At 43.7% G+C, this 15084-nt stretch overlaps 2 protein-coding genes across 2 annotated transcripts in view; one reads left to right on the forward strand and one right to left on the reverse strand.

The window, feature by feature from the left end:
• The window catches only part of NDFIP1 (Nedd4 family interacting protein 1), a 431644-nt gene that overhangs the window by 133173 nt on the left and 283387 nt on the right, over positions 1–15084 (reverse strand). The gene's annotated exons all lie outside the window — the stretch shown is intronic.
• The window catches only part of GNPDA1 (glucosamine-6-phosphate deaminase 1), a 131436-nt gene that overhangs the window by 106488 nt on the left and 9864 nt on the right, over positions 1–15084 (forward strand). Inside the window, exons 2-3 of the mRNA XM_050794947.1 lie at positions 11387–11419; positions 12372–12501. Coding sequence (XP_050650904.1) covers positions 12378–12501 — 124 coding nt within the window. The 5' untranslated portion in view covers positions 11387–11419; positions 12372–12377. The remainder of the gene's footprint in view (positions 1–11386; positions 11420–12371; positions 12502–15084) is intronic.

The following is a 15084-nucleotide window of genomic DNA, read 5'->3' on the forward strand; positions in this document are numbered from 1 at the left end:
AGAAAGTCCTTTTGAAGCTCTCTGTGCAGTAATTGTTCATTTAGTATAAAAAATGATAGAAAGTTAGGTGGAAACTAGCATATACTAATGGCTAAACATAAAAGAGATGTAAGATTTTCTCAACTAATACTAAGAAAAGTGATATACTAACAAATTTTTTTGATTAAGAGAAGCAGATTAAGACAAAAATAGTTGTAATAGAAGTTGTAATGGCCTTCCACACTATATCATTATCAGTCTTTCTGCTCAAATAACTATTTCAACATACTACTAACAAAGTATTTTCTGGTTCCAAAATTGCAAGCAAAATTTCAAATGCTAGGATAAAATCGACTGCCCTAATTTTAAAAAAGCTTCATTTATTATTACAGAGATTATCAAATATCTAAATGCCTCATCTTTTTATGGCATAGCTACAATACAAGTATCACAATACAGGTTCAACTTTTCCTGTGCGCACTAGTTTTCTCATGAAAAACACTTGCAATAAGACAATTACAGGTAGAATCCCTTCCAGGTGAGACTTCAGAAACAATAGCAAATATTTGCAGAGCCTCTTGAGTTAGCAGTTAATGAGAACATTTTTACTGCTTTTGTTGGAGATAATACAAATAGAACTTTTGGTGGATGTATGCATACAAGTACACTGTTTATTTGATGTTGGAGCAAAGCCTCAATGATTCTATGGAAGGTATCAGTAGTCCTGCCCATGTTCTCATAATGCTGCGTAAATAGCATTGGATGGATGTCTTCTATTGAAACTGAAGTAATTATCATGAAATTGTTCTCCTACTTTAGTATTTATAGCGTTCTAACTGAACATTTTAAGGATTTTTATGATTTTGATATTCAGAATTCTTCATTTCTCTTGCATTCAAAAATCCATTGGCTCTCTTTAACAAATATAGTTGAGAGAATCTTCCATTTATTTCAAGCACTGAAATTATACTTTAATTATGAAGAAAAGGCCCCCCAAGTTCTTGACTTTTAAAATAATCCATTGAATGATGCCTAGTTATTTCTCATTCATAGTTTTCAATGTCAATTCTGCAATAGGATTCTGCAAATTGAAAGAGCAAATAGTGTTATGGAAGTACTACTCCATTGCTAAACGTATTTGTTGAATGTGTTGAAGGAGAATTGATGAAAAACGCATCCCTTGAATTATCAAAACTATTCTTAAAAGGGACATTACATATGAACAGGAAAATAAATTTTAGCTCAAAGTGGACAATTATCACAACACTTGTTATGACCATCTTTCAAGATGGATTTTATCCCTTGAAAAATTCATTTTTTTCACATGGATGTTACTAAATACTCTTCCAGTGTGGGTACAAGTGGAATCACCATGTGCGTGATGAAAAAGAAAGAATAAAATCTACACTACACTATATTACACTGTATTTTTTTTAATACATTGTATTTTTTAATTTATTACATGGGTTTTCCTTCTTTTCACTACACTACATTATGTGTTATGCATACAGGTACAATGTTTATTCAAAGTTGAAGCAAAACCTAAATGATTACATTACATGAAAAATTTCATGATAATTACTTCAGTCTCAATAGAAAACATCAATGCTATTTAAGAAGTATTATGAGAACGTGGGCAGGACAGCCAGTATCTTTCATGGGATCATTTAGGCTTTGCTTCAACTTTGGATAAACATTGTACCTGTTTGCATACATCCATCAAAAGTTCTATTTGTAATCTACATGTAGTGTAGTGAAAAGAAGGAATAAAAACTGATGACAATGCTCCTTTTTGTCAGTGGACAACATTTTAAAGAGTCATTGACCAAAAGAGGCAATGTGATCCTGAAGAATGGAAAAGGAAGTTATGCATGAAAGATGACACATGTGCTTCAGCCAATCAAATTTGAAGAGTAATTATCAGAGTTGGTAACTTTATGTCTGTGTATGTTCAATACACTGGCTTGTAAAGCTAATGTCAAGCATGATTTCTCATTAATGAATATTCAGTGGCCAAAAGAGCAAAATAAATTGGATACAACAGCTGCAGAAGTCATGATAAAATGTAAATGGAACACAGACTAATGCAAGGAATTTTATAAACAAATTCTGCAAAATGAAGAACTATTAGGGAGTGCCAAATCTCCAGGGAAATATAATAAAAAGGTATGTAATTTAGATATTTACAATTTATTTCAGATAAGCAATGAATATGTTACTAAAAGTAACTTACTAAAAGTATGTCAGTGCATGCAATATTTTTCTATCTCAATTATAGATAATTATAAATTATCTATAATTTATAAATAATTCAGGCAATTATAAATAATTATAAATAATTCAGGCAATTATAAATAATTCAGATTTCACTGATGTCCTGTACTTTTATTTGTTAAATCTACTCCCTCAGCCTCTGTGCTGCTGGGCCTTTGCTTGTGCTGTCTGTAATGCCTTCCTCCTCCTCTTAAATGATCAAATCCTGACTCTTTTGAGCCCATCTCAAAAACCCTAGTAATAATGGTAATCGTCCCTTAGTGAGGGCTAACTCTGTGCCGGGCACTGTTCTAAATGCTTTATATATGTTAAATCATTTGCTCCTCCCTGAAATTATTATTCTTGAGAATAATAGTACAAACTATGTGGCAGGTATTATTTGCCTTAGATGCATTACATCATTTACCCTTCGTGAGGCCACGGCTCTTGATAATAATAGTATGTACTATAAGATAGATATTATTTTTCCTGTTTTATGGGTGAAGCCATTAGGGAACAAAGACATGTCATAACTTACACAGAAATTACACAGCCCAAAAGTGGTAGAGCTGGGATTCGAAGCCAGATACTGTGGCCGTGGAGTCCATTTCTGAACCCCAGACCTGCATGTACCCCGCTCTGCCCTGTGAGACTCTTCAAGATATGACCCGCTTTCCCATTTAATGTTGGAACCACACAATTTATTATATTGTTTTTTCCTTGTGACGGAGCCTAAAATTACTAAATTTGTTCTCATTTCCCCCTTTAAAAGGAATTCTGCCATAGACAAGAGGTGGAATTAACTCAAGCATCCATCAACAGATGAATGGAAAATCAAAATGTGGTAGGAAGAGGCATAACTACAGTGATGATAAAAAGCTCAGTGAGGCCAGATGTGGTGGCTCACCCTGTAATCCCAGCACTTTGGGAAGCTGAGGCGGGCAGATCACTTGAACTCAGGAGTTCAAGACCAGCCTGGGCAACATGGCAAAACTCCATCTCTACAGAAAAAATAAAATAAAAAAAAAAGCTGGGCACAGTGGCATGTGACTGTAATCCCAGCATTTTGAGAGCCCAGGGCAGCAGGATTGCTTGAGCCCAGGAGTTTGAGACTAACCTGAGCAACATAGTGAGACCCCATCTCTACAAAAAAATTTAAAAATTCACCTGGCATGTTGGCCCATGCCTGTAGTCCCAGTTACTCAGGAGGCTGAGGTGGGAGGATTGCTTAAGCCTGGGCGGTGGAGGCTGCAGTGAGTGGTGATCACACCACTGCAGTCCAGCCTGGGCAAGAAAGCAAGACCCTGTCTCAAAAATAATTAAATAAATAAATAAATAAAAAGTTTAATGATTGCCAAGGGGTTCAGAAAGTAGAATAGGTCCTAAATTATAGTGTCATATAGAATAGTTTCACTGTCCTAAAAAAATCCCCTATTTTTGGGAGGATTTTTGACACTATGCATGTGTCAAAACCCATAGAATTTTACAGCACAGAGCATACAAATTTTTAAAACATCATTTAGGAGAAGGATCCCAGGACAGAATACAGAATGTGGCAAAACAATATAACTGCATTAAAATGTATTAAACAACCTCACTGAAAGTTATAGAGGGGGAAAGATGCTGACAAGTAACTTTGAAAATTAGTGGAGCCTGTCAGATGAAAGGCAAAAGAAACTGTACATAAGCACTGTGCTCTACTTGATAAAGTTGTTTCACATGGGACTGAGGGTTACAATCCTGGTACTGCTATACATGCATACTGAAATCAAATAATTAAGTAAATGGATGGCAGATAGTAGGGGAAAATGTGGTATATACATACAATGGAATATCATTCAGCCTTGAAAAAGAAGGAAATCTTTCACATGCTACAACATGGATGAAGCTTGAGGACATTATGTTAAGTCAAAAAATGGTTTAATGGCTATAAAGTTTCAGTTTTTCAAGATGAAAAAGTTCTGGAGATTGGTCACACAACAATGTGAATATATTTAATACTATCAAACTATAGACTTAGAAATGGTTAAGATGGTAAACTTCATGGGGTGTGTGTGTGTGTGTGTGTGTGTGTGTGTGTGTGTGTGTGTTTACCAAATTAAAAAGAAAAAGAAAGGCCAGGTGTGGTGGCTCACACCTGTAATCCCAGCACTTTGGGAGGCCAAGACGGGCAGATCATGCAGTCAAGAGATTGAGACCATCTTGGCCAACACGGTGAAACCCATCTCTACTAAAAATACAAAAATCAGCTGGGCATGGTGGTGCACACCTGTAGTCCTAGCTACTTGGGAGGCTGAGGCAGGAGAATTGCTTGAACCTGGAAGGCGGAACTTGCAGTGAGCCGAGATTGTGCCACTGCACTCCAGCCTGGTAACAGAGCAAGACTGTCTCGGAAAAAAAAAAAAGAAAGAAAGAAAGAAAAAGAAAAAAGAAATTCTTCCTTTGCCTTCTAGGCTTCTCCCCTCTCCTCTGCCCTCTAAGGAGCCAGTTTTTGGTGGTTTCAAATCTGGGTTTTTGCAATGAGAGAGAAGGGAGAAACAACTGAGAAGCCAAAAGGACTGAAAGAAATTTATTACAAGGAACAGGAGAACAGAGCTAAATTGAAAGGAAAGCAAAGTAGAAACCCACTTTGGTTGGTCATGTGGGTGTGCTGTTGGGACAAAGAGATTTTTTAGTTAGAATTAAGAATGAGTGGTTGGCTGGGCACAATGGCTCATGCCTGTAATCCCAGCACTTTGGGAGGCTAAGGCAGGCAGATCATTTGAGGCCAGGAGTTTGAGACCAGCCTGGTCAACATGGCAAAACCCCATCTCTACTAAAAATACAAAAATTAGCTGGGTGTGGTGGCATGTGCCTGTAGTCCCAGCTGTTTGAGAGGCTGAAGCAGGAGAATCGCTTGAACCTGGGAGGTGGAGGTTGCAGTGAGCTGAGATAGTGCCACTGCACTCCAGCCTGGGCGACAAAGCGAGACTCTGTCTCAAAAAAAAAAAAAAAAAAAAAAGTGGTGGAGAAAGTTTTCCTGGTTAGCAGTAAAATAAATTAATGAAGGAGAATTTTAAGAGGTGCTCTGAGTTCTGATTTGGATCATCTTTGATTTTCTTCTAGAGACACTAATAAAAATGTTAATTTTCAGTTGCTGGATTGTTTCTCTGAATATCTCTGATGAGAGAATAATAATAATATTAGGTTACACAGTATGAAATTGCTGATATTTTATAGTTTTTGACCCAGAAAAGTCACAATTTCAAATGGTTTAATAACTGGTATTTATTGACCACCCGCCATGTGTCAGGTGCGGTTCCAAATGCTCTACATGTGTCAATTCATTTCATCCTCACAGCTAGCCTATGAGTGGCCACTATGATTATCCCCATTTTACAACTGAGGGAGCTGAACTACAGAAAGGTTAAGAAAAGTATCCCAGCTAATTAGTGATTGATCCAGAATCTGAATCCAATGGGCTTTGGAGCCAGTGTTCTGAGCCACTTGGGGCTTTGGCTTTTATGTGCAAGGTACCACTGAGCTACAGGGAGTATGGGAAATGCAGGGAGTAGTGACATATGGCTATCATTATAGGAAGTAAGACAGGGCCTCTGAAAATGAAAAGGTGGAAAACAGCAAGTAGCAGAAAGAAAGGCTCAGCGAAAGCGTTGGCAGGGGATTCCACAAGCATGTGGAAGGGGGCATGATGTTGGAGTATAGGGGTGGGAAGTGGGGAGTCTCTGACGGGTCTGACATTGCACCTTCAGACACAAGGGAGTGGGTACAAAGGTTAAATCTCTTGTTCGCCACCCTTCCCATTTGTGGATTTTTTTTTTCTGAGCGTATTAGATACATTGATGCATAACAAATCACTTGATTTAGCAGCTTAAAACCACAAGTGTTTATTATTTCACAGCTTCTGTGAGTCAAGAATTCAAGAATGACTTAGTTGAGTGGTTGTGGTTAAGGGTCTCTCATGAGATTTCAGTGAAGCTACTGGCCAGGGCTGCAGTCATTTGCAGTCTTGACTGGGACTGGAGGATCTGCTTCCAAGATGGCTTCCATGGCTTTTGGGAGAAAACTTGTTTCCTCACCACCTGGGCTTTTCCATAAGGCTGCTCCAGTGTGTCCCCCAAATGGCAGCTGACCTCACTGAGAAAGTGATCCCAGAGAGAAAACAAAGAAGAAGCTGCAATGGATGCTATGACCTAACCCTGGAAGACACACCCATCATTTCTGCACTATCCTGTTGGTTACACAGGTCACCCCATCCACTGTGGAATGAGACTACATAAGAGTGTGAATCACTAGGAGCCATCTTGGAGGCTGGCTATCACACCAAGTTACTAACATTCATAAAAATGTAATTCCTAGAGCCTGGAGGTCCACAAGGGTGTGGACTTGGCTTTGTTCATTGTTGTGTCCCTAAAACCTAAAATAGTGCTGGGCACATAGTAAAGGCTCAATAAATATTTTATAAATGAATGACAAAGAAGACCGTAGGGCAGGTGGCACTTTACTTGGCTTGGATGGAAGCATAAGATTTGCTAAGTTTTCAAGGTTTTTTTGTCGTTTTTCCTTCAAGACAAAATCATTCATTTCATACAAATATTAAGCAGAATGTATCCTACCCCACAGCACCCACTTTACAAAAACATGAGTCAATGAGACGATGCTTTAAAAACTTTTAGCACAGTGCCTAGGACAGAGTAGATGGTCAATTATTTTGATCAAAACTTTTTATTAAAATTTTTTCTTTTTTTTGCCAAATAGGGGGCGCAGTTTGTTTGTTTGTTTGAGACAGTGTCTTGCTCTGTCACCCAGGCTGCAACGCAGTGGTGCAATCTCGGCTTACTGCAACCTTCACCTCCCGAGTTCAAGCGATTCTCATGCATCAGCCTCCTGAGTAGCTAGGATTACAGGCACGTGCCACCATGACCGGGTAACTTTTGTATTTTTAGTGGAGACAGGGTTTTACTATGTTGGCCAGGCTGGTCTCAAACTCCTGGGTTCAAGTGATCTGCCTGCCTCTGCCTCCCAAAGTGTTGGGATTACAGGTGTGACCCACCACTCCTGGCCAAATCAAATCTTAATAACAAGTTAGTGTGTGTCTATGGCAGATTGTATTTTTTAAACATGGCCATACTCATACATGTATCCCATCCAACATGCTTTTCTTATAATATTACTGAACTTCTTACACAGAAAGATGGGGGTCTATGTTTTCTCTTTTTAAATCTGGGTAGGGGCTTGTGATTTCTCCAACCCACAGAGCTCAGCAGAAGGGATGCTATATGACTTCTGAGACTAGGTCAGAAGAAGGATACAGGCTTAGCCCACCTTTGTCTCGATACACTTGCCATTGGAACCCACCACTATGTTGTGAGGAAGCCACGGCGACAAGGAGAGCCATGTGTGAGTATTCTATTGACAGTGAGCACCCGTTGCCAGACATGTGAGTCAATGAGCTTTCATATGATTCCAGCCCCAGACTCTGAGTCTTTCAGTTGACGGCCAAGACATCATCACCACTGTATCCTGTCTGAATTTCCAGCCCACAGAAACTGTGAGAAATAGTCATTATTGTTGTTTTAAGTCACTAAGTTTTGGGGTAATCTGTTATGCAGCAATAATAACTAATAAAATATCCTTCCAGAATTTCCTCTAACTAGCTTCAGGGGAAAATGATATTTAATTATGTATTCACTCATTTACTCACTCAACCACGAAACCCAAAAGGGTATATTTGGCTTCAGACATGCTATTCTAGGGGGCTCAAATGATGTCATCAGAGTTCTGTGTCTTTCTTCTATTTGTTGTACCTTTCTGTAGCTCTAAGCTTTGCTCCATTTTACAGCTCAAGATTTCAGGAGAAGAGTATTTCCCCCCAGTAGCAGCATAAACCCCCAGGAAGACCTGAATCACCTGCTGTAACAGTGAGTCATGTTTTCAATTTCAAGTCACAGGCAATTCTCCTAAAAATGATTTAAAGATTAAGCCAAAAGGACATTTACCATTTACTTATAAGAAGCCCAGAGTAGGAGGTCCCAGCACTAGTCAGATAGCAAGGACATAAGTGTTTTCTCTCCTCCACTCTATCCTTATGCTTGGTGCCTCACAATTATAATGTGGCCTCCCCAGCTTCAGTCATCACAACTGCCTTCAAGGCAGGAAGGAAAGCGAAGGAACCAGAAACCGCCAGTTTGTTTCTCAAGCACAGCACTTTTCTCAGGAAGTAAAATATCTAACCAGAAGCCATCCTCCTCCCTCGTTGGGCAGAACGAAGTGACTTGGCCACACCGTAGCTGTGGGAGAAGCTGTGAGGTCGTTGACTTTCCAGTTTCTCCAGTGGGAAGCAGCTAGGGAGAAGGAGGCTGTGAATGGCTGCTGGGTTAGTGTCTTCCATGCCTGCCTGGCCTTGAACTAATCATGGCCAGAGCCATGGAGTCTCTAACTGGTTCAATCCTAGGTCAAAGGGTAGGGCCAGCACCATGCAAACTATGAATTGAGCAGAATTTGGGGGGTAACAGCTGGGCAGGTTGTTTGCCCAAAGCAAGGGTGCATTAGAAGGTATAAAAATATCTGACCATACAAAAGTTGCAGAGTGTTCCATTGTGTGGATGAACTCACAATTCTTCTAATTTGCCAACTTTAGTTCCAAGACAAGAGGATGGGAGGATAAGTGCAGTTTAAACACAGGTGTGGAGTAGGAGGAGTACAGGGAGACAGGAGGTTAGGGCTAGAGAGCATTTCAGTATGGTTAGAGAGTGGGTTGCAAGGAGGGTTAGGAGGAAATAAGGGGTAAGTAATTACAGCTGGCTGTGAATGCCAAGCTATGCTAATATTTCATTTAATAGTCACAACAGCCACAGGAGGGCAGTATTACTTAATTTCCACTCAATTCTCATGTTTCAGGTAAGAAAACTGAGACCTGGGGAAGTTGAGTCATTTGCTTGAATTACTCACTCAAGAACCAGAAATTAGCCAGACCAGAATTGAAAGGCAGGTCTTTCCGATTAGTCCCCAAGCTGACCCAAGAGCCTCCAGGCTTCACAGAGACCCTGTACTGGTTCCCTGCAGAAGGGGTAACTCAGGGGAAATGGGCTCAGTCACCAGAAGTCACCGTCTTCCTAGAAAGGTCTGGATGCAGATGCTGCACACCTGGCCCACGTTATCAGACGTGTTTGGAGATTGGAGTTGGAGCTTCACTGTGAAACATCTGCAGTCCTAATGTTGAGACATTTCTGGCTGGGCGCGGTGGGCTTACGCCCAGCACTTTGGGAGGCCAAGGCGGGCAGATCACCTGAGGTCAGGAGTTCGCGACTAGCCTGGCCAACATGGTGAAACCCTGTCTCTATTAAAAATACAAAAATTAGCTAGGCATGGTGGTGGGCACCTGTAATCCCAGCTACCCAGGAGGCTGAGGCAGACTTGCTTGAACCCGTGAGGTGGAGGTTGCAGTGAGCCGAGATCACACCACTCTACTCTAGCCTGGGCAACAGAGCCAGACTCCATCTCAAAAAAAAAAAAAAAAAAAAAAGATTTCTGACTGAATTTAAAAATAAACAAAAACTACACAAACACCAAGCCATTCACAGGCTCTCAGGATTTGGAAAATAAAAAACAAACAAACAAAAATAACACTGAAGCAAAAAGCAAGTCCCCCATAGTGTAAAGGTATCAGCTCCAACATCCTGGTCTCATCAGGGCCTCACCAGATGAAGCCTACTCCTAGCAACCTGGTCTGGAGCTGCAGCTGGGCCCAAGGGCTGGGTGAGCGCCTGGGGCTGTCCACAGTGAGCAGATTCAGCAGAATTGCAGATCGTGGCCACCCGGCTGACTGAGGAAGGCCCTGTCACCTGTCATGAAGCCAGAATTCCTTTGGCCTTTTGCTGCGGGAGGAAAATTAGGTTGATTCAGGAGATCTCGCCACTGCTCCCTAGCACTGACCAAAGTCCGGGATGTCGGACCGTGAGGTCATATATCACAAGTCTCTGTACTCCTTTGAGCCCCAGTTTCCATATCAATAAAATGGCGGTAATCATATCTGACGATTGGGCAGGATTCTATGAAATAATGGGCACAAAGCTCTTGCAAAACCCTATGTAATGGAAGATGTTACTGATGACCAGCACTCAAGTCCTTCCTCCAGCCTCTGCATGGAAAGTTCCCAAGTGTCCCTAGAAGTCTCGAACACTCTAATGTTGAGTGGAAAGAATACGATGGATCTCTTGTTCTGATATAGAAGCGTCCCAAATTCAGTCATACCAGCTGGGAGGCAGTGCCCGCTAGCGGTAAAAAGCATGGATTTGGGATTTGGACAGATTCCCCTGAATTGAAGTCTTAGGCAAACCACTGGTGCCTCTGGCCAAGTTAACTTTTCTCTCCAAGCGTCAGTTTCTCCACTTGTTAAAAAGTAATGGCAAACCTACTACTGGAGCTTAATAAGGATTAAGTGAAATAATGCAGGTCAAATATCTGACCCTTGATATATATAAGCCTCATGTGTATGTGTTCCCATTTATGTAAAATAACAGTGTAAGCATATTCATAGAAAGCAATTCAGAATGTACTCTAAGCAATGGTTATCTTGGTGTGGGGAGTTGGGGAAACCAAGGGCCTGCCTTTTTCTCTATTATATAATGCTGCAAAGTTTGATCTTTAAAAAAGGACTTTAAAAAGTCCAATTGTATTTTAAACAACAAAAGTTTTAATACCTGGGTAAATAAATGCCATCTAAACAAATAAAGAAACTGAAGACAGAGCCAGGCCCAACCCTAGGAGACTGAGGAAGCGATTCTGCTTTGCCTGCCCCCAGCTCAACCCCTGCACTAAAAACCCCGGCCCCAGCCCCAAGTTCCAGAGGGCTGTATTCCTGGGGGCGACCCGGCACGCCTCAAGTCTTCCTCCTCTTGCACAAAAAAAAAAAAAAAAAAAAAAAAAAAAACCACCAGGCTCGAATCCCCGCCTCTCAAGGGAAAGTGTGTTTTTTACGGTCTGTTCCAGGGCCTGCCGGAGCCACCGGCCGAGGTGAGACTGTGAGTGGCCGGAATCCCTCCGCCGTGAGAGTCAGTCCCAGTAGCTGCGGCCCCGCTGAGTCAGCCCAGCGGGCGGCGCACGCTGCGCCGCGTGACCCGCAGCCACGTGACCCGCGCCGGGCCGGGCCGCCGGCGCAGTAGCTGCAGCCGCCGCGGGAGGCGTACGCGTAAGTGGGGAGAAGGGCTGGCGGGCACCTTCCTCGCGGGCCGGAGCGCGGAGCGCTGCCCCAGCCCTACGGCACCCGGGGTCGGGACCCCGGGGAGCCGCTCTCACACATTTTCCAGCCGGGATCGGAGGGTCGATGGGGTGGTAATCGGGGTGGGGGACACGCTGTACCCCACAGACGACCGCGCGGGCCACCTTCGCCTCTTGCTTTCCCACTCCCACTAACCGCAGTGCTGGGGGAGCAAAACGTCCTCCTTCTGGAGCGATTACCTTTTACCTTTTGTGCTTTGGGGGAAACTGAGGACCCAGAGGGATTCGCAAAGCAAGGCGGGCCAGTAGGAACACCCCTCCGCTAGTCCCTCAGCACACAGCTCCCCAGGCAGAGCTCATTGCCCCACCTGCTCTAGTAGCCCAGCATGATCCTATGACCCCTCTACTTCTTGAGGAAGAGTCTTGGGGTAGAGGGCGGGGAGTGTAGAGAGTATCCCGCTCCCGTGGGGGCAGGGATGAGGGAGGCGGGGCTGAGCAGAGCATCTATCCGGATGGTAACAGCCAACATAGTAAATACTAAGTGGTTTACACGCATTCTCTCATTTCGTATTACCCGTCGTGAAGTCTGTGAAGTAGGTACTATTGTCCCAATTTTTATAAAGGAGGAAACGGCTCAGAGAGAACTTAGGTCCTTTGACCGAGGTCCTTTAGTTGGTAAGTGAAGGAGCTGAGATTAGAACCCAGATCTGCCCCCAGTAGCGCCTCCTAGTGGACTGTGGGTGGTGGAGGCGACTGGCCCAACCTCTTAGCTCCTCTGTGAATAGAAAGGCCTTTTTCCTGGCTCAGACAGCTTGGGAAGAGGGGATTGTTGCTGGGTAAGAGAGGCTTCTCCCACCACCTCCATCTCTTTCTCTGCCCCTTACCATTGATTCCTTTCTGTCATCCCCTCTCCCCCACTGCAGAACAAGATGAAACTCATCATCCTGGACCACTATTCTCAGGCCAGCGAGTGGGCGGCTAAATACATCAGGAACCGCATCATCCAGTTTAACCCAGGGCCAGAGAAGTACTTCACCCTGGGGCTCCCCACTGGTGCGTTCTTGGATGGAGAGGGTGCCGTGGATAGGAGTGGAGAGAGTAGGCAACAGGGGCCAGGTACACGGGCTCACTCAGCCAAGGGACTTCACGGGGGCTCTGGGGTACTGGTGCTGAGAGAGTACCTTCCTGCCCCTTACACATACAAAGGACCCAGCTTCCCTTATGGGTTGGTTTAGTGCTGCCTGTTCCTGCAGAATCCTGGAGCAGAAGGGATATTGGTTAGGCAGGAAGAACTTGATTTTTAGGCTACATCCTAAGTCAGCCTTGTCCACCAGGGTTTCTTAACAGAATTAAGTCCTGATACCCTAAGGCATTCATTTTATGTAATGAATTAATTTCTCTTCTCTATATCTAGAGGGGTACTAGCTAAGTACCATCCTTGGGAGAATTGAGAAGATAGTCACTTAGGTAATTTTCTGTAAGGCTTAATTAAACACAGGACCTAAGTAAAAAACAGTCCTAATTTCTTTTGGAAAAAATCAAAATGTTGCTTTTTCAGAAAGATATTTTGACCCTAGGTCCTCAAGACAAATGTCCTGATTATTTCTTTCAGAGATGGGTGGGTTTGCCCTAGTGGCCGTTCCTGACCCATCCATTAGAGTGTGTATGTGTGTGTGGTGTGTGTCGGGGGGGTTCTTCAAGCTTTTTCTTTTTCTTTTTTGTCTTCCTTGCAGTCCAAACTTTTTCTGTAAAAGGCCAGTAGTAAATATTTTAGACTTCACTAGCCATATAGTCTCTGTTGCAACAACCTCACCCTTCTGTTGTTTGAAAGCAGCTATTATTAGCCTGGCACAGTGGCGCTCACCTGTAGTCCCAGCTACTTGGGAGGCTGAGGTAGGTGGATCGCTTAAGCCAGTAGATTGAGGCTGCAGTGAGCCAAGATTGTGTCACTGTACTCCAGCCTGGGTGACAGAGTGAGACCCTGTCTCAAAAAAAGAGAAGACAATATATAAGTGAATGAGTATGGTTGTAGGCCAATAAAACTTTATGGACACTGAAGTTTGAACTTATATAATTTTCACATGTCACAAAATGTTGTTATTTTTTAATTTAAAAAAACTTTTTTTTTTTTTTTTTTTTTTTTTTTTTTTTTTTTTTTTGAGACGGAGTCTCACGCTGTTGCCCAGGCTGGAGTGCAGTGGCGCGATCTCGGCTCACGCAAGCTCCGCCTCCTGGGTTCACGCCATTCTCCTGCCTCAGCCTCCTGAGTAGCTAGGACTACAGGCGCCCGCCACCGCGCCCGGCTAATTTTTTGTATTTTTAGTAGAGACGGGGTTTCACTGTGGTCTCGATCTCCTGACCTTGTGATCCGCCCGCCTCGGCCTCCCAAAGTGCTGGGATTACAGGCTTGAGCCACCGCGCCCGGCCAAAAAAAACTATTTTTTTTTTTTTTTTTTTTTTTTTTTTTTTTGAGACGGAGTCTCGCTCTGTCGCCCAGCCCAGGCTGGAGTGCAGTGGCGCGATCTCGGCTCACTGCAAGCTCCGCCTCCCGGGTTCACGCCATTCTCCTGCCTCAGCCTCCCGAGTAGCTGGGACTACAGGCGCCCACAACCGCGCCCGGCTAATTTTTTTTGTATTTTTAGTAGAGACGGGGTTTCACCGTGGTCTCGATCTCCTGACCTTGTGATCCGCCCGCCTCGGCCTCCCAAAGTGCTGGGATTACAGGCGTGAGCCACCGCGCCCGGCCTAAAAAAAACTATTTAAAAATGTAAAAACCAGTCCAGGCACAGTGGCTCACATTTGTAATTTCAGCACTTTGGGAGGCTGAGGTGGGCAGATTGCTGGAGCCCAGGAGTTTGAGATTCGCCTGGGGAACATGGCAAAACCCCATCTCTACAAAAAAATACAAAAATTAGCTAGGCATGGTGGCACATGCCTATAGTCCCAGCTGAGGCTGCGGTGTGAGGTGTGAGGATTGCTTGGGCCTGGTCGAGGCTGCAGTGAACCATGATTGTGCAATTGCACTCCAGCCTGGGCGACAGCAAGATTCTGTCTCAGAAAAGAAAAGAAAACCATTCTTAACTCATGAGCTGTATAAAAACAGGCTGCAGTGCTGGGCGTGGTGGCCCATGCCTGTAATCCCAGCACTTTGGGAGGCTGAGGTGGGTGGATCATTTGAAGTCAGGAATTCGAGACGAGCCTGGCCAACATGGTGAAACCCCACCTCTACTAAAAATACAAAAATTAGCTGGGCATGGTGGCAGGCACTATAATCCCAGCTACTCAGGAGGCTGAGGCAGGAGAATCAGTTAAACCCAGGAGACAGAGGTTACAGTGAGCTGAGATCGTGCCACTGCACAGGCCAGATTTGGCCTGTGGACCAAAGTTTGCTGAGCTCTGCAGTAGAGGTTTGTGGGAGTAGTATCCACCTGTGCCTGTGAAACCACCAATGTCTCAGGCCCTCTGGAGGCTGTGCTAACATCCTGTCTCCTAACTGTGGGAGAAACAACCTCTCTATGGGTCAGAGTCTGGTCTTCTGAAACCATTCCCTCATTCCCATCATTGCAGAGTCAGATCCAAGCTCTTCAGTGGCATTAAGGCCCTCCAAAACCTAGCCTCTCCCTGCCTGTCCTGCTT

Source organism: Macaca thibetana, chromosome 6 (genome assembly GCF_024542745.1).
Source record: "Macaca thibetana thibetana isolate TM-01 chromosome 6, ASM2454274v1, whole genome shotgun sequence".
NCBI classification, from domain to species: domain Eukaryota; kingdom Metazoa; phylum Chordata; class Mammalia; order Primates; family Cercopithecidae; genus Macaca; species Macaca thibetana.